Here is a 24,164-nt window from a genome sequence, read left to right as displayed (position 1 = left end):
TAGCCCCGGCCCTGCCCGGGAGAGAGAGGAGGGAGTGCCACCCTGGCCGCTGTAACCGGCTATGCAGCCGGAGCCCCACCCATGCTGGGCACCTGGCTCCCGGCACTGAGGACGGGAGCGGGGCGGGGGAAGGACACCGGGTGCTTGAGCCCGACAGGTGAGGGGTACCTGGGCGGCGCCCAAAATGTACACCTGAGGAGGGGCGCGGGGAAGCGGTGGTCAGGCAAGGTCTGTATGGGATGGTGGGGCTGAAGTTGGCATGTCCCTTTGGGTGTGTGCGTGTGTGGGAAGGGAAGCGAGAAAAGGGTCGACTGCCCCGCCATCGATCGCCTTGGGGTGTGGTTCTGGGCGTGGCTATCCCTCATCCCTTTTCTAGGGACCTGTTTGACCAAAAATCCAGCCTCCAGTATGATAGGGTCGGGGAGATTAGATGAAGCTGCTCTTGCAAAGGAGGAGAGGGAACAGGGCTAGGCAGTGCCAGCGTTCCCCTCCCCCGCCCCAAAGTGGGGAGGGGGCTTTGTTCTCTCTAAATTCTAGCTGGGATTCCCCTCAAAATCTGCGCAGAACCAGGGTCTCCTCCCTGGAGGCGCCTCCTCCCTGGAGGCGCAGCGTGCCTAGGGAGCCTTTTCCACAGTCTCCGTGGCCAATAATGGGTGCACTGGGTGAGGTGTGTTTGGACGCTCCCTGATGTACCTCCCATGTGCAGGGTGTAGAATGATGGTCCATCAGGTAGGGGTGAGGGAGGGAGGGAGGGCCTCACTGTTCAGGGCCAAGGACTTCTGGAAAGCAAGATGCTTGGGCCCTGTCCCTGCCTATTACAGGTCTTTTGCTCCTTTCCAAGTCTTCCCTCTCTTCCATTATGGGAGGGGTCTGCAATTCCTATTTCCTCCTTCCTAGATCAGAATTTTAGGGTGTCTTGGTTGACAGAGATTGCAAAGAACACCAAGTGCAATCTGCTGCCCTTTGCAGGGTATCTGGAGCCCCCACCCATCACTGCCTGTCTCGGGAGGCAAGCCCACCATCTGTCAGCCCCAAAGAGTGGGGGCCTGGCACTCCCTCCAGGTAGATGCCCTGCTCCTGGTTAACACTGCCCTAAGGGTAGGGGCTTCTGGCATCCTAGTGCTATCTCTGCTGACTCACATGGCCCTGATGGTGAATAAGCCCTACCAACCCTTCTTCCCATGGGAGCTGCTGCCAAGCCCCATTTTTCTGGTCCCCTGTGGGGTGGCTAAGGCAGGGGGCCTAGCCAGGGCTTCTCACCTCTGATGGGCTCCGTGCTGCAGGTGAGGGAACTTGGCCCAGCCCAGCCTCTCTCCTGGCACAGCACCCATAGGGTGCCTATGTGTGCTCACTCACGGGATCTGAGCCTTTGGGGACCCTTGCCTGTCTATGACCACATGGCAAGTTGGTGCCAGGGCTTGAATTAGGACTGGAACCTCCCCACCTCCCTGGCTCCTGGCCATTTTTCTTTGCTGCATCCCAATGTTTCTTTCTCTCCATATTTATTTATGTTTGTGTATGTGTGTGGGGTGACCCCCAAAGTAATTCATCTTATTGTAGTACACTTGAAATATACAGAAAAGAACAAAAGAAATTAAGAATTGCTGGTGATCTGATCATCAAGAGGGAAACACGTTTGGCACTCCCCAGCCTCCCTGGTTTGCTCTCACCCACTCCCAAGGGGCTCCCTCCTTCAATGCCCAGTGCCCAACCCGCTGCAGAGCATCATGAAGGCATACAACACCCAGAGGTGGTGGAATCTCATGCCACTGGTGGGGCTGCTCTCAAGGTGACAGACACCTCCTTTCTGAGAACTGAGTAATCATGGGTGGGCAGTCATTTGCTGGGAAGTGTCTCACTGCCAAGTAGCCTGCTTGGGCCAGGTTCCTGGCTGCCCACAGAAGAGCCAATAATAGGCTGGACCAACACTGTCCTGTCCACATGGGATGCTGATTCACTTTTTTTCTTTATGATTGTTTGAAGGGAAAAAGACACAGTGAGGGAGGGCCTTGTCTGAAGGCTATTCTGGGGAACAGGGGTGGCCAGATGTGCTCCCCAGTTGGGCTCCACCAAGTCCACACTCTTTCCCTCTAGGGCCAGGCACTTTGCATGGCAGGCACCTGGCCACCACTGGCTGGGGAGTGTTATAATGACAGCCCAGTGTGTGCTATATTGGCCATTCCCCACCCCTTACCCACCCCTTACCCATCCCTTACCCACTTTGAGCTTCAGCTTTTTGGCTATCAAATGAGAGACAGACTCATTCATCTCCAAGGTCTCTTTCAAGGGAAATGGTCCCTGTTACCACTTGATTTTTATTTTATTTGTTTATTTTTGGAACCGGGAATTGAACCCAGGGGAATTTTACCACTGAGCTATGTCCCCAGCCCTTTTTGTTTTTTAATTTTGAGATGGGGGTCTCCCTAAGTTGCTTAGGGTCTCCCTAAGTTGCTGTGGCTAGCCTCAAACTTGTCATCTTCCTCCCTCAACCTCCCTAGTTACCCGGATTATGGGTGTACATCACCACACCCAGTTCTTGGACCCTTTGAAATGGCTGCAACTGGGTGCTCTTCTGAGAACTGAGGGTGATGTGGCCTTGTAGTGGCTAAGTCCAGCCAGTCATGGCCAGCAGCACTGGGCTAGCTCTAGGACAGCATCTTCCTGGGGAGAATGTAGAGTAGAGGTGGGGTCCCATGGAGAGGTCTGCCTTCCTCTGTGGATATGAGTGGAGACCCCACCCTATGCTTTAGACATTAGGGAAGGCTGAGGGTCTAATTGCCTGCTGTAGTGTCCCAAGCTGGCTGCAGTCTCTGCCCTGTTCCCTGTTCCTGTGATTGGGAAGTCTGGGTGGGGCCATGTGGACCAGGCCCTTAGCAGCCCCCAGGCCCTGCAGACTTTCATCTCCACTTGTTCTAATGGCCATCTTGGAACCCTCGTCTGCTTTTCCTGAACCCTTGGTTCCACCTCACACTCTCACCTTTCCCCTTCTTGCTCTGTACCCCTCCCTCTGCCTCACCTGCCCCACCCCTTCCCCTTCCAGCCCATTGCTGTCTCTCTGATTCCTTTTTTGTTTTTCTTCTACTCTCTGCTCTGCTACCTGCCTCCCCTAAAGCCCCTCCCTCTCTCAGGGGCCCTTGATGGCCCTGCGGTTGGCATTGAGCTGTGAGTCCCAGCACTGGGGTTGATTGCTCTGCTGCCCCGTCAAATGTCCAACAGCTCCATATCCCTGGGTTGGGCCCAGACCCCCCATGGGGCCTCATCTGACCTGGAGGGTGGATGTGGGCACCTGGTGGCCACCAATCAGATAAGGATTGAGGGGAATAGCCAGCCCAGCCTGCCTGCTCCCCAAATATCAACAGGGTCTTTGTGGCTTCCTAAAGGCTGTGGTTGGAGGGAGAGGGAGGAGCCGGGGAGGGCGGGGAGCTCCTTTGCAAGGGGGAGGATCTGGTCTGCTGGGCTTTCTGGAAGCCTTTCTTTGTCCACTGCCCCCCACCCAAAGCCTCAGGAGCTTGCTCTTCCAGGTCAGAGAGCTGCAGAACCACTGTTTCTCTGTTCGGCAGCTTACACCAGCCAGTCTCTGGCCCCTAAACCTAGCAGGGGCAACATATAAGCCAGAAATTGGGTGGGGCAGGAGGGTGGCATCATCCTGGGCTTTATGCACTTGTCCGAGGGAGACTTCTGGGCCTATCCATCTCAATATCAGTCTGAGGATGGAGCTTGAAGAATGGGGACTGCATCCAGAAGCCCCCCTCCCTCGCCAGCTCTCCAGTCTGAAGTCCCCAGTGCCAGGCAGAGGTGGGGGAGGGCAGCCCCAGTCCAGAGGTTTGCATGGGAGACTTTGGGTTTCCGTGTGTGTGTGTGTGTGTGTATGTATGCGCGCGCATGCACATGTGTGTGGGTGTGTAAGGCCCTCCAGTATTCTTATTTGCATGTGTGGGGCTCCTGTATCTGGTCACCTGTGTATCTGAGTGTGACTGCGTCATTCCTGTTTGCCTGTGTTGGGGTCACATGTTGGGTTGCATGTGCACACTTGTGTGTGTGTCTGTTGTTGAAAGAGCACACACATCCTCATGTGCCCACATGGATTCCCCTCAGAGTCCCTCTTAGGCCTGGGCTGGGCAGGGGTGGGGCCAAGGGTGGTGGCCACAATGGCTGACATGCAGCACTGTATCATATGGGGACAGAGCCTGTGGCCAGCCTGGGCTTATGGCTTCAGTAGAGAGAGATGTTCTCTTAGGCCCCCTCCTCAGCTATCTGCGTTCATGCCTTAGGAATGTCAAGGCCTTAGGGAGGACAGAGGCTCCATTGTCCACCCCCAGGCTTCCTGTGTTCCTTCTGCCCTTTAACCCTTTGGGAGTAGGGAGCCCCGAGGGGTCCAGTGGGGCCTGGCAGTGTCTAAGCCATTTCCATGCACCCTTCCCCCAACATAATACTTAAGCCAGGTGACACAGGCTTGGCTGCTGCTCTGCTTGCCACCTTTGCTTGATGTCTTCTCTGTACTACCTACCTGTTCTGTAGGTCTACAGCCCCAGGAGCTGGATACACACGGTCTCCTCTGGCGTGGCCCTAGAAGGCTCCTCTAATGTTAGGTTAAGAAGCCCAGAGTGAGTGGAACCCTGATACCAATTGTTGCCTTGTGGTTCTGCCTTCTAGTGCTCTGGAAGGCTGCAGCCTTGTTCCTTGGTTCATTGGGAGGCTGGGTAAGCCCTAGCCCCTGCTGGGTCTTACTTAGTCTCCCCTTCAGCACAGTAATGGAGCCATTGCTGTCCCTAAGCTCTGGCTGGAAAGAGGTCTTCCAGGTAGTGGAGACCTCTTTGTGAGGATGCTCTGGAGCCTTTGGTTACAAGAAAGAGGTCACAGCAGGCCAAGATGCTGGATAGCAGGAGAGGGGATCAAGAAACCCAGCCTGGCTGGGAATAGTAGTGCATTACTTTTAATCCCAGCATTTTGGGAAGCTGACACAGGAGGATCACAAGTTCAAGGTTAGCCTCAGCAACTTAGTAAGGTCCTGTCTCATAATAAGAAATAAAAATGGCCAAAAGTGTGGTGCATGCCTGTAATTTCAGCAATGGGAGGCTGAGGCAGGAGGATCATAAGCTTGAAGACAGTCCCAGCAACTTAGCAAGGCCCTCAGTAACTTTGTGAGACCCTGTCTCAAAATAAAAAATTAAAAGGGCTGGGGATGTAGCTCAGTGGTTAAGCATCCCTGGGTTTGATTCCCAGTACAAAAATAAATAAACAAATAAATCAATAAAAATGGCTGGGGATGTGGCTTGGTGGTAGAGCACCCCTGGATCTAATCCCATTACTGCAATAAAATAAAATAAAATAAAACAAAACAAAAAAAGAAAGAAACCCAGCCTGTCTCCAAACCCAGTAAGAAAAGGAGTTTGCCTTATTTTGGACTGAGTACTTGAATGGGGTGGTGTCCTGTGAAGCCCCACAGAGCCTCAAGCTGAGGAGGACCCCAGCCAAGGTATGGATAGGTTGTTTGGGGTCAGGTTTCTGTTTTGTGTTGAGACGTGATGTTGGTCACATCCTACTTCTGCATGGCCTCTCTTCCAAGATTTCACTCCCTTCCCTGGACATTTGCCTGTCATCTGCCTAGCAAATGGGCCCATCCCCAGGGGCCAGGATGGCTTAGAGCCCTTCCTTATCCAGGTCCCTGGTCCCCTGGGACCCAAGCAGGCACATATCAGAATGCCATAGTCCTGGGAGGTCACCTGACCCCAGAGTAGATTGGGTAGATTCAGGAGCCTCCAACTTCTCTGAGCAACCACCCCTGGTGAGCACCATTCATGGCTCTGCAACCTAGGACACAGTTCAGTTCTGGGTCCTAGTTTCCATGGGTGGAAATTGGAGATAATGAGGATGAAATGAGTTGATGTGTATAAAAATATGAGGGCTCAGAACCCCTCATATGTGGTCAGTGCTATCCCTCAGTTTATTTAAGAAAATAGAGCTGACTGAGATCAAGGTGGGAGAGGTATAGGGTGGAGTCAGCTTGTGTTGAGAATCCTTCCTTCCTTCTCCACAAAGACACAAAGAGTTAACCTCCCTCTGCCCCCTCCTCATCCTTTAAGGAGAATGGTCCTTTACAGGTGAGCTGTAGTTGCCTTGGAGACGGAAGCCTCAGGCGGGGATAAGGTGGGGGGTGGGATGAGCTGAGTTGGGCTGAGACACACTCTCTTTCCTTAGGGAGGGGTAAGGCAGAGCACAGAGGACCAAGCAGCAGTGTAAGATTTCTGGGCCCCCAGGTACCTATGGGGGCTCCCTTGAGCAGCCTCCTCCATTTATTATCTAAACAACTCAATAGGTTACTTACAGCAAGGCTCCCACCTCTGCTAGCAGCTCCATCACCATAGAAACCCACCAGCCACAGCCTGGGGGGGGGGAGAGCGAGGGGGAGTCTTAAAGGGACACAGTACATGGGGTGTAGGTGACACCTACATCTTTATGTCCACATTGACAGGCACAAAGTCTGCCACATGTCCCTCCCCTTGTGTGCTGGCTGGCCTGAGCATAGAGACCTGCCACCCACACTCTGACCCTCCCACATACACAAGGCTCTGAGCCACCATTCCTGCTCCTACTCTGACCCAGTAGGTCATCAGGCTCTGCCATTCCTGATAGACATCAGGCAGGAGAGCCTGGAAATTCTTTGCTCTGCCCTTGATGGCCTTCTTGCTGCTTCTTTGAGAAGGACCCCCAGCAAGACTAGGATGCTAGCAGGCATGTGTGCTGTGTGCACACACAAGACACCCTGGAGGTTCCTGGTGTGTGTGTGCGCACGTGTGTGCCCACGTGCACAAGCACCCACTGGCTCATTCAGGGAAGGAAGCAGCTGTGTCAGGTCTCAGCCAGGCTCTAGGACTTCCCAGGTCCCTCCCTGGCAATTGGCTTCAACTCAGACTGAGGCTGGCAATGCAGAGAGGACCCCCTAGGGACCTAGGGTACAGTGAGACCAGGGTGGGGCTGGGGTGGGGTTCCTGTGAGGCTTCCCACAGACCTCCTTCCTTTAGGCTTTGTGGGCCAGAACCTCATCTCCTGGCCTGCCACGCCCTTTCTCCCTGCCTGCCCAGTTCTGCCTCTGAACAGGACCCCCACATGAGGCAGGGTGGATGGGTTTTAGGCTGGACCCACTCAGGAACAGCTGCACCTTTGTTTTGCACTCCCCCAGCACAGTGGTTGGTGCACAGTCAGCGCATGTGCATGCACGCACAGACTCACACACTCACTGTTGTGCCTGTGAATGCGGGTGCACCTCCCCCAGCCAGGCGGCTGCTTACTTCACACACAGACAGCAATCTTGGAAGGATCTACTGAGATCCTCTGGGTGCTTTTCCCTCCTCCACCCCTCCTCCCTGCAGGAACCTCCACCTGTTCTCTGGTGCTTGCGGGTCCAAGCAGTGGGTCATTCATCTTGTCTTAACAACTATCCTCTTGCCCCAGTGCCACAAGTGGGCAGGGACTTGCTGCTCTTTCGCTGCGGGGCTTTGTTTGTCTCTCTGGCTCCAGCGCACAGCTTGGTCCACTCTGTGTCTATCCCGCCCTGCTTGTCCCTCCAGCCTGACCTCCAAGCCAGAGAAGTCCCTCTCCACCCATCCAGGCTCATCTTCCCTTATTCCCTGCCCCTTGCCAGGCACACCCCCTGGGGACAAGGAAGCTGCCGAGGCACCATTCGCCTGCTCAAGCAGAGCAGACGTGGGCTTGTGTGCGCTTGCGTGCACACGCCCACCCCTCACTCTTCTTGCTCATTCTGCCATTTCTCAGTGGTGCTTTCTGCAGCTGTCTCTCACCTTTGTACTCCTTTTTCCTTTTCTTTCCATTTCCCCACCAACTGGGCCTCTAGCTGGATATCTCCATCTTGGTCATCTCTTGCTAATTAGGGTCTTCCAATGGCTGTCTTTGTCTCCTGTTCCTGGCCCCACTTCCCAGCCTCTCCTGCTCCCTCCTGCCTGTTTCTCACTCTGTCTGTCACCCTTGGCAAATGGGGCCTTGGCTCCATCTGTGGAATACTCCACTCCCCTCCTCTGCTCCTTTGCCCTCGGTGGTAGTGCTGATGAGGAGTCGGGCCCTGCTGAGCTAACAACCTTAGCTTGCTCTGTAATTGCCTGAGCAGTGGTGAGAGATCAGAGAACCAGCAGCAGTGAGAGGAGAGGAGGGGGAGCCCCCTCCCAGCTGTCAGGGGCCTCTCAACCTTCTGGCTCCTTCCTGCCTGTCTCTGAGTACCTAGGGCAGTAGCAAGTGGGGTGATAAATACCAGGACACTGGAAAAGAGGCTGGAGTTGAGATGTGGCCAGGAGGAGGCAGAGTAGGGGTCATGGGGTTGGGGATATTGTGCTTGCCCTGCATATACCCCAGTATACATGCCAAACATCATTCTGGGAACCTCGATTTGGAGGACAAATGGAGGAAGTATAATGGCAAACACCATCAGTTCCACACACAGCATCAAAGCCTCCTCACAGGCAAAAGGGTCCTTCTTTGAGCTTCCCCTTGCTCCAGTTTTCCTCCCCTCCCCCTTGTAAGACCAGTGCTCAGAGCTCCCAAGGCTGCTGTTTGATCGCCTACTCTCTGATCTGTATCTCCTACTGCTTCCTACAGGCCTTGAAGTCAAGGCCAAGGCCACCTGGGGCTGGCCCTGATTGCACGGGCTCTGTAGGGGGAGGTGTTAGTAGAACAGATCCACTGTTCCTCTCTCTTCCTGCCCCAGCTCAGCTCTTGTAGGTGGAGAGTTGGCCACCCCTGCACCACTTCCTACTCCACGTCATTCTCTTGGTCTCTACACCATCCGTCTTCCTTGCCCAGTCTGCAAGCAATATACTGCAGTCACCACTCTTCTTGGGTCATCCCCCTGTTACACAAAAATGATTTGTGGCTCCTTGTTGCCTCTTGCTAGAGTCCAGATACCTTGGCGTGGCATTCTATTCTTGGTGTTTTAGATGAGGTTCAGTTCTTCGTTTGGTTAAGGTCCTGATTGGGCACATAGGAGATTACAATATGGCTTTGGTGACAGCATCCAGACCAGTGCTCTGGCTTCTCAGCTCTCTGCTCCAGCCTCTCCCACACTTTAATCACACTGGTCTCTTTTCACATCCCTTCCTCTTATTGTGGAATTAAAATAGCCTGTCCTCTTGGGAATCTGTTTCCTCTTCTGTTCATTTTCAGAGAGTCCCCCGCTCCTGGACCCCAGTGTTTTGGGCCCATTTCATGCAGGTGAAATGTGGCTGTGTCTGGTGTTTCTTGGACTGGGGGGAGATACATATAGCAGTTGAGGTCTGAAGATTCAGCAAAAGGCCCAGAAGCTAGAACTGCCAGACACTTGTGAAGTGTCAGAAACACTGTCTCGTAAAAATGTCCCAGAGCTTTCCCTGACCCCTGCCCTGACCCTGGCCTGGAACATCTGGAAGTGCAGAGGCTATAGACACCCCTGTTTCCCCCAGGGAACTGAAGCAGCAGGGAAGTACTTTCCTCTTCCCCCCACTCTCCCACTGATTCCCCAGGGGGCAGACTTCCTTCTCCATTTTTTCTTCCTTTTCCTGAGCCTGTTCTGTGAAATGTAGCCATCTTGAGTCCATTTGCTCTCTTCTCTATCCCAATTCCCAAACCCCCTGTCAGATTTTAGGTACAAATAGCACCCAGGGATCAGTTGACTCTGAAAGTCACAGGAATGGGACTACAGAAGAGCTCTTTTCTACACATGTGCACACTTGCTTATATGTGCACACAGAGATAGCAGACATGGTGATTCATCACCTACAGATACATAAAGACACACAAGAAGGCACACAACACACATACCAGACCTGTGTGTTGATTCCCCCAGACAGACATGCCAACACATGCCATTCATGAGTGCACTCCCCTCCCAGAGAAGACACAGGTTCTCATGCATGTGCACATGCAGCCACATAAAGACGGATGTGCATATTTGTCTTACTCCCCCACATGCAGATCCACATCCACACATAGTCCCATGGACACCTGTGCACAGGCACATCGAGAGACACATGCGGATGGTGTGCACAGAATGGCTGGGTGGTATGCACAGGGAAGCTGATTGGGACAACAAGTTGTTTCTGGGGAAGCAGCTGGCAGGGAAGCTGCAGAGTAAGAAGGGCATGAAAAGCAACCTGCAGGCCAAGCCAAGGCTGTCTCAACTTTCTCCTTCCAAGGTGCGGGAGAAGAACTGGGAAGCCGACGGGTCGGGGCGGGCTGGGGGCGGGGCCAGGATCCTGGGCTCGCCCAGATGTTAGTCACTAACGTCCATCCGTCCATCCTTCTCGCTCTCTCCTTTCCCACCGTGCCCTTTCTTCCTTCCTTCTCCCAGTGCCTCCACCCGCAGCTCCCGCCTCAAGCCGCCCACCAGCCCGCCCTTCCCTCTGGCCGGAGCGTGAGCTGAGCCGGCCGGCCTGTGCCTCGCCAAGCCGCCAGCGCCACCGGGAAGATGGTCGTGGCGCTGTGGTATGTGTGGCCTCTCCTCTTCTGTAGCCCCTGCCTGCTCATCCAGATCCCCGACGAATGTGAGTAGCTGGAGGGAGCCTCAGCCCTCCTTTCCACTGTGGTGGGTCCCTCTTTATCCTCTACCTTCTCTTCCTTCTGGACCCTCACCCCTCCTTTCCTGGGCGCCGTGTAGGCAGGAGGTACCCAAGACACTGAGTACCTCTGGAAAGAAGGGCAGANCTCTGACTCTTCTTCTTCCACCCACCTCACACCCCAGGGGTGTGGGGGCCAGAAAAATGGGACACTCCCGAGTTTTCAGCTAGCTTGTTCAAGGCCTGCATTCAAGTCTCGCTACTATTTCTAAACTAGGTATTCCCAACCGGCTCTTTCCTTGGACATTTGATAGCCCTGTCTCTGAACTGAGACAGGAAAAGACACGTTGAATACAACAGGTCCCTGCCCAACAACCTTATGGATCCTTTTTTTATTTATAGTTATTTGGAGGACATGGGGTGGGGCTGCTGGAGCAAGTGTGTATGATTGTACTGTTTGTTTGGAGAGGTCACAGGTAGGGGTGTGGGTACTGCAGTGTGGTTGGTTGTAGGGTTGTGAGTACTTGTGCATGCTTATGAGTTGGATATGCCAAATATCTGTGTGTGCAGTTGTGACTAAATTGAATATTTGTGAATGTGATTTTGGTTTCCTATGTGGGTAAGTTTGGAAGTTAATATAATTGTTATTTTATTGGTCAGGTTTGTGAGGGTCTGGAGGTGTTTGACTGTTACATTTGATTGTAGTGGATTGTGTGAATGTGTGAAGCTGAATGTGTGTACATACTTTTATGTAGGGTGTTACCACTGTGATTTTTTTTCTGAGTGTAAGCAAATATAATAAAAAAAACATTTGGAGGGTATTTCACAGTGTCATGTGTGAGGGCACCTGTGGATCTTGAGTTCCCAGGCTCCAATCCCTTCCCTACCTCACTTTGCTACCTTTGTCTCTGAGCCTGGACATGGAGAGACCAGCTGGGGAGCAGGGGTAAGAAAGTTTGCCAGGGATGGGACAGGGGCTGAGAGAGATGGGCTTGGGAGGCACCTGGCATCAGGGACCAGGGAGAGTTTGGAGGAGATAAAGAGGGGCTCGTGGGACACATGAGTCAGATGAGCCAGACACCTGTTCCCATCAGGCAGACATGTGAAAGGGGCAGGACTCTGAGAGGCCACATCAACAAAAACACAAGTGAGGTTTGTTATACACAAAGGAACATCATCCACACAGACATGGCAGTGGATATAGACACAACACTGTACCCTGAAATTCAGCCACACATAGGCAGATCTGAAGACATATTCAGGCAAGGCCCAGCCATATACAGACACACAAATGGATGCTGGAAAAAACCTACTGCAATACACACATTCCAGGACATCCACATACATGCCCAGACCCCACTTTTGCATTCATACACATGTACTGGTTTTCCTTCCTTCCTTGCCTTTTCTCAGTTGCTTTTCAGGCCTGCCTCCAGGTCTGAAATGCCAGGGCCTTATCCTGGGTATTAGCCTGCCCTTCCACCTGATGGGTTGAGCATCTTACTTGAGTGTGTCTGTATGTGGCAGGGGCGGGAGAATTTAACAGAAAGATGGCAGTGGGGAGAGAGAAGTAGGCCAAAGATCACAGCAAGTCCAAGGCTGCCCTGGGCACTGACCAGAGCTCATTACTGACCCTGATATTATGTAGAGGGCAGCTGTGGTGCCTCCCTGTTAGAACCTGTCTTTCCAGCCATGCCAGCCCCTTTGTCTCTTTTCCTTCTTTTTCCAAAGAGCTGATGTCCCCCATCTTGTGGTTCTCATCGTTGTCTTGCTCTCAGGTTGCCTACGCTGGCCTCTCCTTAGCTCAGGGCCCTCTGCAGTGTCCCTGGGGAGCCCCCTCCTCTCTTTTGGGGCCCCTTACACTGAGGTCTTCTGTAAAGACAAAGCTTTCAGAGCTGATCCACTACTCCCCTGTCCTGACTGCCCTCCCCATTCCCTCCCTCCCTGCCTCTGCTTTGCTGAGTCCTGGGACTAGGGCACTTGCTCTGGCCTCTGCCCCAGGGAATTTAGTGGCCAGCTGGGAGTATGGTAGGAGAGAGAAGGAGGGTTGGCTCCAGCCCTGCAGGCTATGGAGATTCAGATGCATTAGGGCCTTTGGGAGGGTTTGGAGGGGGAGGGGCTGCTGGGCTCCGGAGGCTGGGTCTGGGTAATTGAAAACACTGCGCTGTGCTAATTGGATTAGGAGGGAAGTGGGCTGGAGCAGGGGAGGGTGCCCTAGCTGTGGGCTGTGTGTCTCTCAGCCTTTCCAGGCATCCTGGGTGTGGTAGGGATCCACTCTGCAGGCCGTAGAAGGCCTTGCCAGGGGGCTTCAAGAACTATTCTTTTTAAAGGCAAGAATTTCTGTCCCCCTGTACTGATATACCTGTGTCTCTGTCAGAGGAGCCTCTCCCTGGGCATTGTTCTGCCTCACACTGTCCCCTTCCACTGCTGCACCCCAGCACCATAGCCTCCTCCTTGCTCCTTCCTCATCCCTGGGGTCTGCTGGATCTCACCTCCTTAGCCTTAGGTCCTATTGGAGCTATCTCTCAGCATTCTCCTCCGTTCTCTCCCTTGCTGCTTGGATTTCTTAGATGAAGGACACCATGGTAAGTTGGAGGAGGGTTGGGAGTGTGTCCAAGGACAGAGAGCGGAGGGGCCTTGGGCTCAGCTCTCCCTGTGTGCCCTGTGCTGTGCTGGGTGTCTTGGTTTCTTCTGGCTTGTCAGTCCTCACTCCTGCTATTTCAATCCAGAGGCTCCTCTCAGCCTCCTCACCCTCTCACTGGTATCTTGCTGTTTGCTGTCTCTGCCTCTGCTGACATTTCTGTCCCTCTTGCTGTTTCTGTTCCTCCTTGACAGGGGTTGTCCTTCTTGGTTTCTGTGCCTTTGTTTTTTGTTTCCTCTGTCTTTCATCTCTCTCTCTCTCTCGTATTTCTTTATAACTTTTGTTGCTACCTTCTTTCTGTTCCTCTTTCTACATTTATTTTTGTGTCTCTTGTCTCCCTCTTTTTGTTTCCCATAAGCTTCTCTTTGGTTCTTCCCCTCTCTCCCTCCATGGCCATGGGCTCCCTAAGGGTCCCAGACCCTGCTTCCCTTACCATATGGCAGGTGCAGAGTCTGTGATGCCAGCCCGACATCATGTTGACCAGCTCTTTCCTCATTCTGTGCCCAGTGATGGAACCTCCTGTCATCACCGAACAGTCTCCACGGCGCCTTGTTGTCTTCCCCACAGATGACATCAGCCTCAAGTGTGAGGCCAGAGGCAAACCTGAAGTGGAGTGAGTGGTCCCTGCCCTCTGAGCCTCTGTTATTGACTACCAGTCTCCGCCTCCAGCCCTCACACCTCCCTGGGCCACGAGACCTCCCCCACAGTCCTGAGTCCTTGTTCCCATGCCCATCCCTTGGGGTCCTTTGGCTATTCACACCCTTGCCTCTGGCCTGTCCCAACCCTGTCCTTGGTGCCAGGACCTGTGGCCTCTGAGCCCTTTTCTGCCCACAGGTTCCGCTGGACAAAGGATGGAGTCCACTTCAAGCCCAAGGAGGAACTGGGTGTGACTGTACATGAGGCACCCTACTCTGGCTCCTTCACCATCGCGGGCAACAACAGCTTTGCCCAGAGATTCCAGGGCGTCTATCGCTGCTTTGCCAGCAATAAGCTGGGCACTGCTATGTCCCATGAGATCCAGCTCATGGCTGAGGGTGCGAGGCACTTCGGGGACCAGGGAGGGGCTAGGGTACCTGGGAGGCATCTTCAGACAGGTTTCAAGCTGGTATGGGGCTCTGGGCTTCCAGTCACTGTCCCTCAGCTGGTTGGTTAGCGCAGGAGTGGCCCCAGAAAGTCCCATTGCCTCTTCCTTTTTTCTCTAGCAGTCTCCGCCATCCTCCCCCTGTCCTTCTTTATCTGCTGAACTTCTGCTCCTCTTGTGCCCCCTTCCTTCTCTCAGTCTTTCTCAGTGCAACCTAGCACGGGCTGCTAGTGGGCTGGGGGCTGGGAAGTGTGATTGCCCTGGTGCCTGCCTTTTCCCCCTGTGGCCAGCCTTGTCTGAGTCACTCCCTGACTTAAGCTTAGGGACTTATCCTCGTTTCCTCCTCCACCATTCTCAGGTCATCCCTGTCCATCTCTGCCACTTATCTGGTGCCTCCTCTCTCAGCTTTCCCACTTTGGTCTCTTAGAGTCCATCCTTGCACCCCTGACTCGGCTTCTCTCTCTCTCTGCTTCCTGGTCCCATGCTCTGCCTTTATCTGTGCCACCCTTCCCTCAGGTTTCTCCTTCACATTCCATCCTCCCTGAGTTTTCTGCCTCCTGAGCACTCTCCTTTCCTCCCCTTCAGTTACCTTGGGAACCGTTGCCATGGTTTCCATGTCAGGATGATGGAAGGGTCTGTGACTCCTGCATCCAACCACGGCTCCCCTCCCCCATTATTGCACTCAGCCTCCCCCCACTCATCCTCATCCTTTCCTCTGGGTGGGCAGGGAGAACTAGGAATTGTGGAGGGTTAACCCTTCATGGTCACCCAGCCTCCTGCTCATTTCTTCTCCCCATGGGGTGCCAGTCTCCACCATGAGCCCAAAAAGGACGCAGAGTCTCTGCTTCTCTTTATGTGAACTTCCTCCCAGCCTGGCCCTCTCATCCCCATGTCTGCCCCCAGGATATCCCCCCCTCCTTTCTCCTGTCCTGTATTATCTTGACCAAGAGGAGAGTGCCAGCCTCTCTATCCCTTCTAGGTGCCCCCAAGTGGCCAAAGGAGACAGTGAAGCCCGTGGAGGTGGAGGAAGGGGAGTCAGTTGTTCTGCCTTGCAACCCCCCACCCAGTGCAGCGCCACTGCGGATCTACTGGATGAACAGCAGTGGGTGCCAGCAAGGGGCTGTGACCTGGGGCTGGAGTGTTGGTCAGGGATCTTCCCCTGGACAAGAATCCTGACCTCCACTTCCTTGCCATCTCCATAGAAATCTTGCACATCAAACAGGATGAACGAGTGACCATGGGCCAGAACGGCAACCTCTACTTTGCCAATGTGCTCACCTCAGACAACCACTCAGACTACATCTGCAACGCCCACTTCCCGGGTACCCGAACCATCATTCAAAAGGAGCCCATTGACCTCCGGGTCAAGGCCAGTGAGTCTCAAAGTCTCTGACCCCCCCACTCCTCTCTCTCCTTCAGGCCTGACATGTTCCACCATAGATGGATCTGACAACCCTATTCTTGCCCAAGGACAATTTGGCTCCTGCCTCCACCTTTCCCAGATCCCTTCCCAGGTGGCAAGAGCAGAGATGGGACACTCTTTTTAACAGAGGAGGAAATCAAGGTCCAGGGGCTCTCTGGGGTATCCAGAGTCCCCCAGCTTTGTGACTCCAGGTCACTTACTCCCTTTCTTCTGACAGCCAACAGCATGATTGATAGGAAGCCACGCCTCCTTTTTCCCACCAACTCCAGCAGCCACCTGGTGGCCTTGCAGGGGCAGCCCTTGGTCCTGGAGTGCATCGCTGAGGGCTTGTGAGTCTGGGCGCCTGGGGTAGAGGAGGGATGGGATTGCGCAGCCCCAGCAGGGGCTTGGACCTCTGGGCTGAGTGGCCTTGTGCTCTCTCCCCTCTCTTCTCCTGTGGCCTCCCTGCACTATGGCCCTGGGCAGCCCCACACCTTCCATCAAGTGGCTACGCCCTAGTAGCCCCATGCCAGCAGACCGTGTCAGCTACCAGAACCACAACAAGACCCTGCAACTGCTGAATGTGGGTGAGGAAGATGACGGCGAGTATCGCTGCTTGGCTGAGAATTCGCTAGGAAGTGCCCGGCACGCCTACTATGTCACCGTGGAGGGTAGGGGCTTCTGCCAGGCATACTATCCCCAAGTTGCCATAGGCTCCCCAGAATGGCCTCCAAGGATGGCAGGCAATGCACTGTCACTAGGGAAGGCAGGATGTGCACCAGGGACAACAGCAGGCTGTGGGCTCAGGGTACTTCTCTCCTTCTTCTTAAGCTGCTCCATACTGGCTGCATAAGCCCCAGAGCCGTCTATACGGGCCAGGAGAGACCGCCCGCCTAGACTGCCAAGTCCAGGGCAGGCCTCAACCAGAGGTCACTTGGAGAATCAATGGAATCCCTATAGAAGGTGAGCAGGACCTTGGGAGGGGGAGAGGTGGGTGAGTCCTGGGGACTGTTGGGAGGAAAAGGAAGGGGAAGGGGACCTCCGCGCAGCTCAGTGCTTTACCCTGGCCCCATGGGGCCCCATCGGTTGCACACAGAGTTGGCCATGGACCAGAAGTACCGGATCGAGCAGGGTGCCCTGATCCTGAGCGACGTGCAGCCCAGTGACACAATGGTGACCCAGTGTGAGGCCCGAAACCGGCATGGGCTCCTCCAAACCAATGCCTACATCTATGTTGTCCGTGAGTGCCAGCCGACTATGTGGTCTACCCACCCACCTTCACTTCCTTGCCTTGTAACCCCCAGTCTGTCCCTGCAGCCCACCAAAATGACTCAGTGCGAAGCTGATGTGTCCCTGGCTTATCTTCTCCATCCTCCCCCATCCTCGCAACAGCTGTGGGGAAAGTATAGCAAGGCAGGGTTTCTTCCCGCAACCGAGCAGAGATTCACCCAGGGCAAAATGTGACTCCAACTAGTCTGAAGAGGAAAGACTTGAGGATGGGTTGGGAAGGGTTTCAGGAAAAGGCAGACTTCTAGCTGGGCCTCGGATAATTGGTAAAACTTGCGTGGCTGGAATGGAGCCCATGGAGGCAGAGGGGACCATGCTTCTGAAGGTACAGAGAGATAACCCTGAGCAGGGAAGCCCAATGTGCAGGGCTCCTGGGGGCCTGAGGATGCTGGGTGGAGAGATATTGGCTTCTATCACGCCTGTGGCCGTGTCCTGCTCCACCTCCTGACGCTATTCCTCCCCCAGAGCTGCCAGTCAAGATCCTGACAGGAGACAATCAGACATACATGGCGGTGGAGGGCAGCACTGCCTACCTGCTGTGCAAGGCCTTTGGAGCTCCTGTGCCCAGTATCCAGTGGTAAGTGCCTCATCCCAGGGGGAGCCTTTAAAGCCATTATCTTGTCCCAAGAGCCCAGGCAGGCAGGGAGCCCCTGCCAGTTGGTACAAGCCAGGCCCACCTGCTTGCTCTAGGCTGGATGAGGAAGGCACGACCGTGCTTCAGGATGAACGCTTCTTCCCTTATGCCAACGGGACCCTGGGCATCCGAGACCTCCAGGCCAATGACACTGGACGCTACTTCTGCCAGGCTGCCAATGACCAAAACAATGTGACCATTGTGGCTAACCTGCAGGTTAAAGGTCTGCTGTTGCTCCCACAAGGCAGCACCCTGAGAGGAAGGGAGGGTCACGGTTTCTGAAGGACATCAAAGTGACCCTCTCTCTACTTTATCACCCTCAGAAGCAACCCAGATCACGCAAGGGCCCCGGAGTGCAATTGAGAAGAAAGGCTCAAGGGTGACATTCACATGCCAGGCTACCTTTGACCCCTCCTTACAGCCCAGCATCACCTGGCGAGGGGATGGGCGAGACCTTCAGGAACTTGGGGACAGTGACAAGTGAGAGTCCAACCCCAACCTGGACTGGGTGGAAGGGGGCAGAGTGAGAAAAATAGCAACTGCAGAACTCCTGGCCTTCTCTGTGCAGTGAGCCTCCTGCTTAGAAGGAGAGGTTCTGGCAGGAGAAGGAAAAGGAGGCAGGGGTGAAGAGAGGGGCCCAGATGGCAGGGAAGTGATGTGACTGCTGGGCACCAAGGACAAACACAGCTGCCTCCCCAGGTACTTCATAGATGATAGGCGCCTGATCATCCACAGCCTGGACTACAGTGACCAGGGCAACTATAGCTGTGTGGCAAGCACAGAGCTGGATGAGGTGGAGAGCAGGGCACAGCTCTTGGTGGTCGGTAAGTCCTAGGACGGTACTAGGTGTGTTGCCTGGGGGAACTGGAGGGTGCAGCCTCCAGGCCCAGGAGGCTCAGGCTCATGTTGCTGGCCCTTTCAAAGTACAGTATGTGGCTCTATTGCCTTCAGGGAGCCCTGGGCCTGTGCCTCATCTGGAGCTGTCTGACCGTCACTTGCTGAAGCAGAGCCAGGTGCACCTATCTTGGAGCCCCGCCGAAGACCACAATGCCCCCATTGAGAGTAAGAGACCCCCCACCTTCACCCCTGCGATCCCTCTCTATTGCTCGGGTCCCCCCTCTTCCCAGGGCTGTGGCTCCATCCAGGGCTACTCACCTTATTGGGACACACACTGTGTTCTGAGGGCTCATGTTTTTTCATGGGAGTCCCAGTTGGCTTAGGTGCTCAGAGAGAGCCAAGCACCCCCTCCACTACACTCTCTGCTAAGTGACATGCTGATCACATCATTGCTGGTTTGCTTCTTTGCAGAGTATGACATTGAATTTGAGGACAAGGAAATGGCACCTGAGAAATGGTATAGTCTGGGTAAGGTGCCAGGAAACCAGACCTCCACTACCCTCAAGCTATCGCCCTACGTCCACTACACCTTTAGGGTAACTGCTATCAACAAATATGGCCCTGGAGAACCCAGCCCAACTTCTGAGACTGTGGTCACACCTGAGGCAGGTGAGCTCAGGTAGCACCCTCTCTTCTGGGCCCCCTAAAAGGGATATCAAGAGCTACGGTCACAGATTCTGAAGGGAGGGCCTGGACAAATGTTACGCCCATGCTCCTCTGGTTCCAAATTTCCAGGGGAAGCGAGGGAGTGCTACCTTGAGGCCACTGGCTCATTGCTTCGGGGACAAGAATGGGTCATTTGTCCTTGGTCCCCAGCCTTGGCCTTCATAGTCTGCGGCAGGAAGCTGAAGCATTAATATGGTATCACAATATTTTCCAGCCCCAGAGAAGAACCCTGTGGATGTGAAAGGGGAAGGAAACGAGACCAACAACATGGTTATCACATGGAAGGTAGGGTCCCTGGATGACTCACCCCTGGACATGAGGCTTGGACCCAGGCATTTGCTGCCCCTGGACTGTATTAAGGAGGAAGCCAATGATTGGAAACATCTAGGTTTATATGGGTAAGGGACAGGGCACAGAAGGCAGGAGCTCTTGACCAACCAGCTCCTTTTCTGCTGGCCCCCTCCAGCCACTCCGATGGATGGACTGGAACGCCCCCCAGGTCCAGTACCGTGTGCAATGGCGTCCGCAGGACACACGGGGGATCTGGCAGGAGCAGACCGTGAGCGACCCCTTCTTGGTGGTGTCCAACACATCCACCTTTGTGCCCTATGAGATCAAAGTCCAGGCCGTCAACAGCCAGGGCAAGGGCCCTGAACCCCAGGTCACCATTGGCTATTCCGGGGAGGACTGTGAGTATTGGTGGGGCCCCACCAACACCCAGGGTCAAGCCTCTGTGCATCTCAGTGTGTGGACATACACTGCTCATTCCCCATCCACAGTGCCAGCCCCTACCTGTCAATTCTCAAGTCCAGAATTCCTACAAGTAAGGACATTCTTTTACATAAGCACAGTGATGTTATAAAATTCCAGACATTTCATGTTGATACAATACATTTCTGTAGTTGGCAGTCAGTATTCTAATTGTATCAACCGTCATAGCATTTTATAGCATTTCTTCCTCTGGTACAGGGATCTAATTTAGGCCGAGCATTCCTAATCCAAAAATTCAAAAGCCCCAAACCTGAAATGCTTCAAAATCACTCAAAAGTTTTTAGCTGGATTTGGTGGCACAAGCCTATAATTCCAGTGATGTGGGAGGCTGAGGCAGGAAAATCTCAAGTTCAAAGCCAGCCTCAGCAACTTAGCAAGGCCCTAAGCAACTTAGCGAGACTGTGTCTCAAGGTAAAAAGGGCTGGGGATGTGACTCAGTGCTTAAGCACCCGTGGGTTCAATGCCTGATCCTAAGCAAGGAAAAAAAAATTTTTTTGAGTTCCATAAGAGGAAAAATGACCTCATGTGATGGATTACTCAAAACACAGACTCACTAAAAGTATTATAGTATAAAATTGCCTTCATTCTATGTGTATAAGGCATTTATGAAACGTAAGTAAGGGCTGGGGTACAGCTCAGTGGTGGAGTGCTCATCTAACATGCACTAAGACCTTGGATTCCTTTCCCAGCACCACAAGAGAGCTCATCCCGAAGTTATCCCATGAGCTATATACAGATACTCCAGACTCTGAAAGGATACGAAATGCACAACACTTCTGGTCCCAGCATTTCAGATAAGGAATACTCAACCTGTACAAGTTGTCTTGCCTCTTATGTTCCCTTGAATCTGGAACTTGAGCAGAATTGAATTTTGATCACCTGGTCAAGGCTTTTTTGAGTTTCTCTGTGTAACTAAACTATTTTCTCCTTGGAGCGACCTTGAGGCCATGCAAACACTGCTCCTCATTGAACTGCCCCTCACATAGCATCCAAATCCATCTGCCCAGTGGGGGAAGGGTTCTAGGCTGGCCTCAGAGCCTGGGTGAGGGCCTGTGGCCTTCTCCAAGTCTCTGTTTTCAGACCCCCAGGTAAGCCCCGAGCTGGAAGGCATCAAGATCCTCAACTCAAGCACTGTGCTGGTCAGATGGTGGCCTGTGGACTTGGCCCAGGTCAAGGGTCACCTCCGGGGATACAATGTAAGGGTTCAAGGCACGGACACAGGGAGATCCCCAGGATGAAGTGACGGGATTGAGGGTGGGGTTCTGCCATCTGCCAGCAGCTCTCCTGAAAGTCCTTGGGTTGGGAGGAGAGGGTCCTGATGCAGGTGGTAGGGGGCATGCACTGGCAGTCCCTGCCTGCCAGGTGCCTTCTGCCCTATGACGTCTCCTGTCCACCTGTGCAGGTGACATACTGGTGGGAGGGCAGCCAGAGGAAGCACAGCAAGAGGCATGTCCACAAAGGCCATGTGGTAGTACCCGCTAACACCACCAGTGCCATCCTCAGTGGCCTGCGGCCCTACAGCTCCTACCATCTAGAGTTGCAGGCCTTTAATGGGAGGGGATTGGGGCCTGCCAGTGAGATGACCTTCAGTACCCCGGAGGGAGGTGAGTCCGGCTCCTCAGACTTCCATCCTCTGCCTCTTCTCCCTGGATATGGGTGAGGATCTGCCACTCTTCTCTGCCCTATAGTACCTGGCCACCCTGAGGCATTGAACCTGGAGTGCCAGTCAGACACCAGCCTGCTGCTGCACTGGCAACCCCCGCTCAGCCACAATGGCGTGCTCACTGGCTATGTGCTCTCGTACCACCCCCGTACGTGCATTGTATCCACCTGGGAGGCTGAGGGGACATGGGAGGGGGCATACCTGGCAGCCAAATCCAACCCTAATTTGTCCCTGCAGTGAATGCAGGAGGCAAGGAGCAGCTGTCCTTTGACCTTCCGGACCCTGAGCTTCGGACACACAACCTGACCAACCTCAGCCCCGGCCTGCGGTACCACTTCCAGCTTCAGGCAACCACGAAGGAAGGCCCTGGCGAGGCCATCGAGCGGGAAGGAGGCACCATGACCTTGTCTGGTGAGCCAGAGGCAGGGCCTGCTGGGTGCTGGTCTTCATGGCAGCAGAGGGGTCTGATGAGGCCCTGGCTGGAAGCTGAGCCCAGAAGGGTGGACCTTTAGGCTACCTGGCAGGCTCCCCACCCTCTTCTCACTTTTGCACCCCACAGGGATACCAGATTTTGGCAACATCTCGGCCACAGCAGGTGAAAACTACAGTGTCATCTCCTGGGTTCCCAAAGAAGGCCAGTGCAACTTCAGATTCCACATCCAGTTCAAAGCATTGAGAGGTAAACACAGGGACCCTTGGGGCAGGGGCAGGGGGCAGGGCTCAGGGCCCAGAGGGGCCACCCAGCTCTGCTGCTTCCCCTGATGGAACGGTCTCTGTCTGTACAGAAGGAAAGGCTATCACTGACCCCCCACGGCAATATGTCAGCTACAACCAGAGCTCCTACACTCAGTGGGACTTGCAGCCTGACACCAAGTATGAGATCCACCTGCTGAAGGAGGAGGTGCTCCTGCGCCAGATGGCTGTGAAGACCAATGGCACCAGTAAGGCACTGAGGACCCACCACTGCCTGCCAGGGAGTCGCTGGTGCTGCTGCCCAGTTGGCTACATTTAGCTTCCACCAGCTGGGCCCCACTCCATGGTTCCTCTTCCCTCTTCCCAGAATCCGGGTACCCTTGGGTCCATGCCCTTGTTAGTACTCTCTTCAGTGAGGCCCCTCTTGCCTTCCTGCCTGCTTCCTGTCCCATCTCCTGGCCCTAGATGGCCTCCTAAAACTCCAGTGGGCCTGAGCACAAGGCCCTGGCTTGAAGGCTTGGCTTGGGCCCAGGGGCTGTACTGGCTTCCTGGAACCTCCAGCTCACCCCAGGCCTGGGCTCTGTTGTCTCAGGCCCCGTGAGATTCTCCTCCAATAACTTTGCCATGGAGGGCTGGTTCATCGGCTTCGTCTGTGCCATCATCCTCCTGCTCCTCATTTTGCTCATCCTCTGTTTCATCAAGCGCAGCAAGGGCGGCAAATACTCAGGTAATCCTGAACCACACAGGCTGAGGGTGGGGGCGGTGAGAGGAGTCTTGGCCCACCTCGCCCCTTTGTACTTTCTACAAGCCCTCCCCGAGTCCCTGTGTCCCTCAGCTTCTGTCAGGTCATCATGGGCATGGTGGGAGCAGGTCAGGGTGACCTTCCTCACAGGTTGGGGCTGAGAGGATCACCCTGAAGGCACTTGGCACAGAGGGGCATAGAGTCCAGGGTCAGTCTGGAGTGGGAGAGAAAGCTGGCCCCTCTCTGTGTGTCTTCAGTAAAGGATAAGGAGGACACCCAGGTGGACTCTGAGGCCCGGCCGATGAAAGATGAGACCTTTGGCGAATACAGGTGAGCCAGGGGCAGGACTGGGACGGCACCAACTCCATCTTCTTTTCGTATCTGATCTTCTCTCTCTCTCTTCTCTGTGCTGCTGGGTGACTTCAGGTCCCTGGAGAGGTAAGGTGGGGTGGTGGGGGTGGACTATCACACTGGAAAAACAGGGAACCCCTTCCATGGACAGTGCATGCCTAGGAGTGCCATTGTCCCCTGGTAGCTTCTGATTTCCCAGCCCTCTGGCCTAGCAGTTCCCATTTCAAGGTGAGGCCAGAATGCCCAGGTGTTCCACCTCAAGCTAACATCCCAGCTGCTAGGCCTGGCTGTCACCTTCCCACCTGCCCCTCTCCGCAAGGGAGTCCCTGGCAGTGGGCACATACAAGCGAGGAACCAGGCCCTGGGAATCCCCCACCAGACTGTGTCCAGTGGCTCCTTCAGCCTCCAGGATCCTAGGAGTGCCCAAGCCTGGCCCCTGGTATCATGTATGCAATGTGCCCTCCTGGGAGTGTGTCCAGCATGAGCTCCTGGAGCTGCCTGCCGGGTCAGGGCCTCCCCAGCACTCTCACTTGCACCCTCCCCACTACCTTGCAGTGACAATGAGGAGAAGGCTTTTGGCAGCAGCCAGCCCTCTCTCAACGGAGACATCAAGCCCCTGGGCAGTGACGACAGCCTGGCTGATTATGGGGGCAGTGTGGACGTCCAGTTCAATGAGGATGGCTCCTTCATTGGCCAGTACAGTGGCAAGAAAGAGAAGGAAGCAGCAGGAGGCAATGACAGCTCAGGGGCCACCTCCCCCATCAACCCTGCTGTGGCCCTAGAATAGTGAGGTCCAGC

General features: G+C 54.5%; 1 protein-coding gene across 4 annotated transcripts in view; it reads left to right on the top strand.

Annotated features, from left to right (window-relative positions):
* Positions 1-10,312: 10,312 nt before the first annotated feature.
* L1cam (L1 cell adhesion molecule) overlaps positions 10,313-24,164 on the top strand; it is a 15,112-nt gene continuing 1,260 nt past the window's right edge. The window contains exons 1-28 of one of the 4 annotated variants that reach the window (XM_048796727.1): positions 10,313-10,526; positions 13,109-13,123; positions 13,687-13,792; positions 14,014-14,213; positions 15,240-15,362; positions 15,463-15,633; positions 15,901-16,012; positions 16,149-16,333; positions 16,494-16,625; positions 16,759-16,902; positions 17,415-17,526; positions 17,640-17,806; positions 17,907-18,063; positions 18,283-18,407; positions 18,535-18,645; positions 18,892-19,089; positions 19,361-19,431; positions 19,613-19,835; positions 20,998-21,113; positions 21,320-21,521; positions 21,606-21,728; positions 21,818-21,991; positions 22,140-22,259; positions 22,366-22,521; positions 22,866-23,000; positions 23,273-23,345; positions 23,442-23,453; positions 23,922-24,158. In XM_048796727.1, the coding sequence (XP_048652684.1) occupies positions 10,451-10,526; positions 13,109-13,123; positions 13,687-13,792; positions 14,014-14,213; positions 15,240-15,362; positions 15,463-15,633; positions 15,901-16,012; positions 16,149-16,333; positions 16,494-16,625; positions 16,759-16,902; positions 17,415-17,526; positions 17,640-17,806; positions 17,907-18,063; positions 18,283-18,407; positions 18,535-18,645; positions 18,892-19,089; positions 19,361-19,431; positions 19,613-19,835; positions 20,998-21,113; positions 21,320-21,521; positions 21,606-21,728; positions 21,818-21,991; positions 22,140-22,259; positions 22,366-22,521; positions 22,866-23,000; positions 23,273-23,345; positions 23,442-23,453; positions 23,922-24,153 (3,771 nt within the window). In that variant the 5' untranslated portion in view covers positions 10,313-10,450 and the 3' untranslated portion in view covers positions 24,154-24,158. The remainder of the gene's footprint in view (positions 10,527-13,108; positions 13,124-13,686; positions 13,793-14,013; positions 14,214-15,239; positions 15,363-15,462; positions 15,634-15,900; positions 16,013-16,148; positions 16,334-16,493; positions 16,626-16,758; positions 16,903-17,414; positions 17,527-17,639; positions 17,807-17,906; positions 18,064-18,282; positions 18,408-18,534; positions 18,646-18,891; positions 19,090-19,360; positions 19,432-19,612; positions 19,836-20,997; positions 21,114-21,319; positions 21,522-21,605; positions 21,729-21,817; positions 21,992-22,139; positions 22,260-22,365; positions 22,522-22,865; positions 23,001-23,272; positions 23,346-23,441; positions 23,454-23,921; positions 24,159-24,164) is intronic. The other 3 variants (XM_048796729.1, XM_015506999.2, XM_048796730.1) reach the window with 3 other exon arrangements.

The sequence above is a fragment of the Marmota marmota genome, unplaced genomic scaffold (genome assembly GCF_001458135.2).
Source record: "Marmota marmota marmota unplaced genomic scaffold, marMar, whole genome shotgun sequence".
NCBI lineage: Eukaryota > Metazoa > Chordata > Mammalia > Rodentia > Sciuridae > Marmota > Marmota marmota.
Note: the sequence above shows the minus strand (reverse complement) of the source record. Positions and strands in the feature narration are given on the sequence as shown.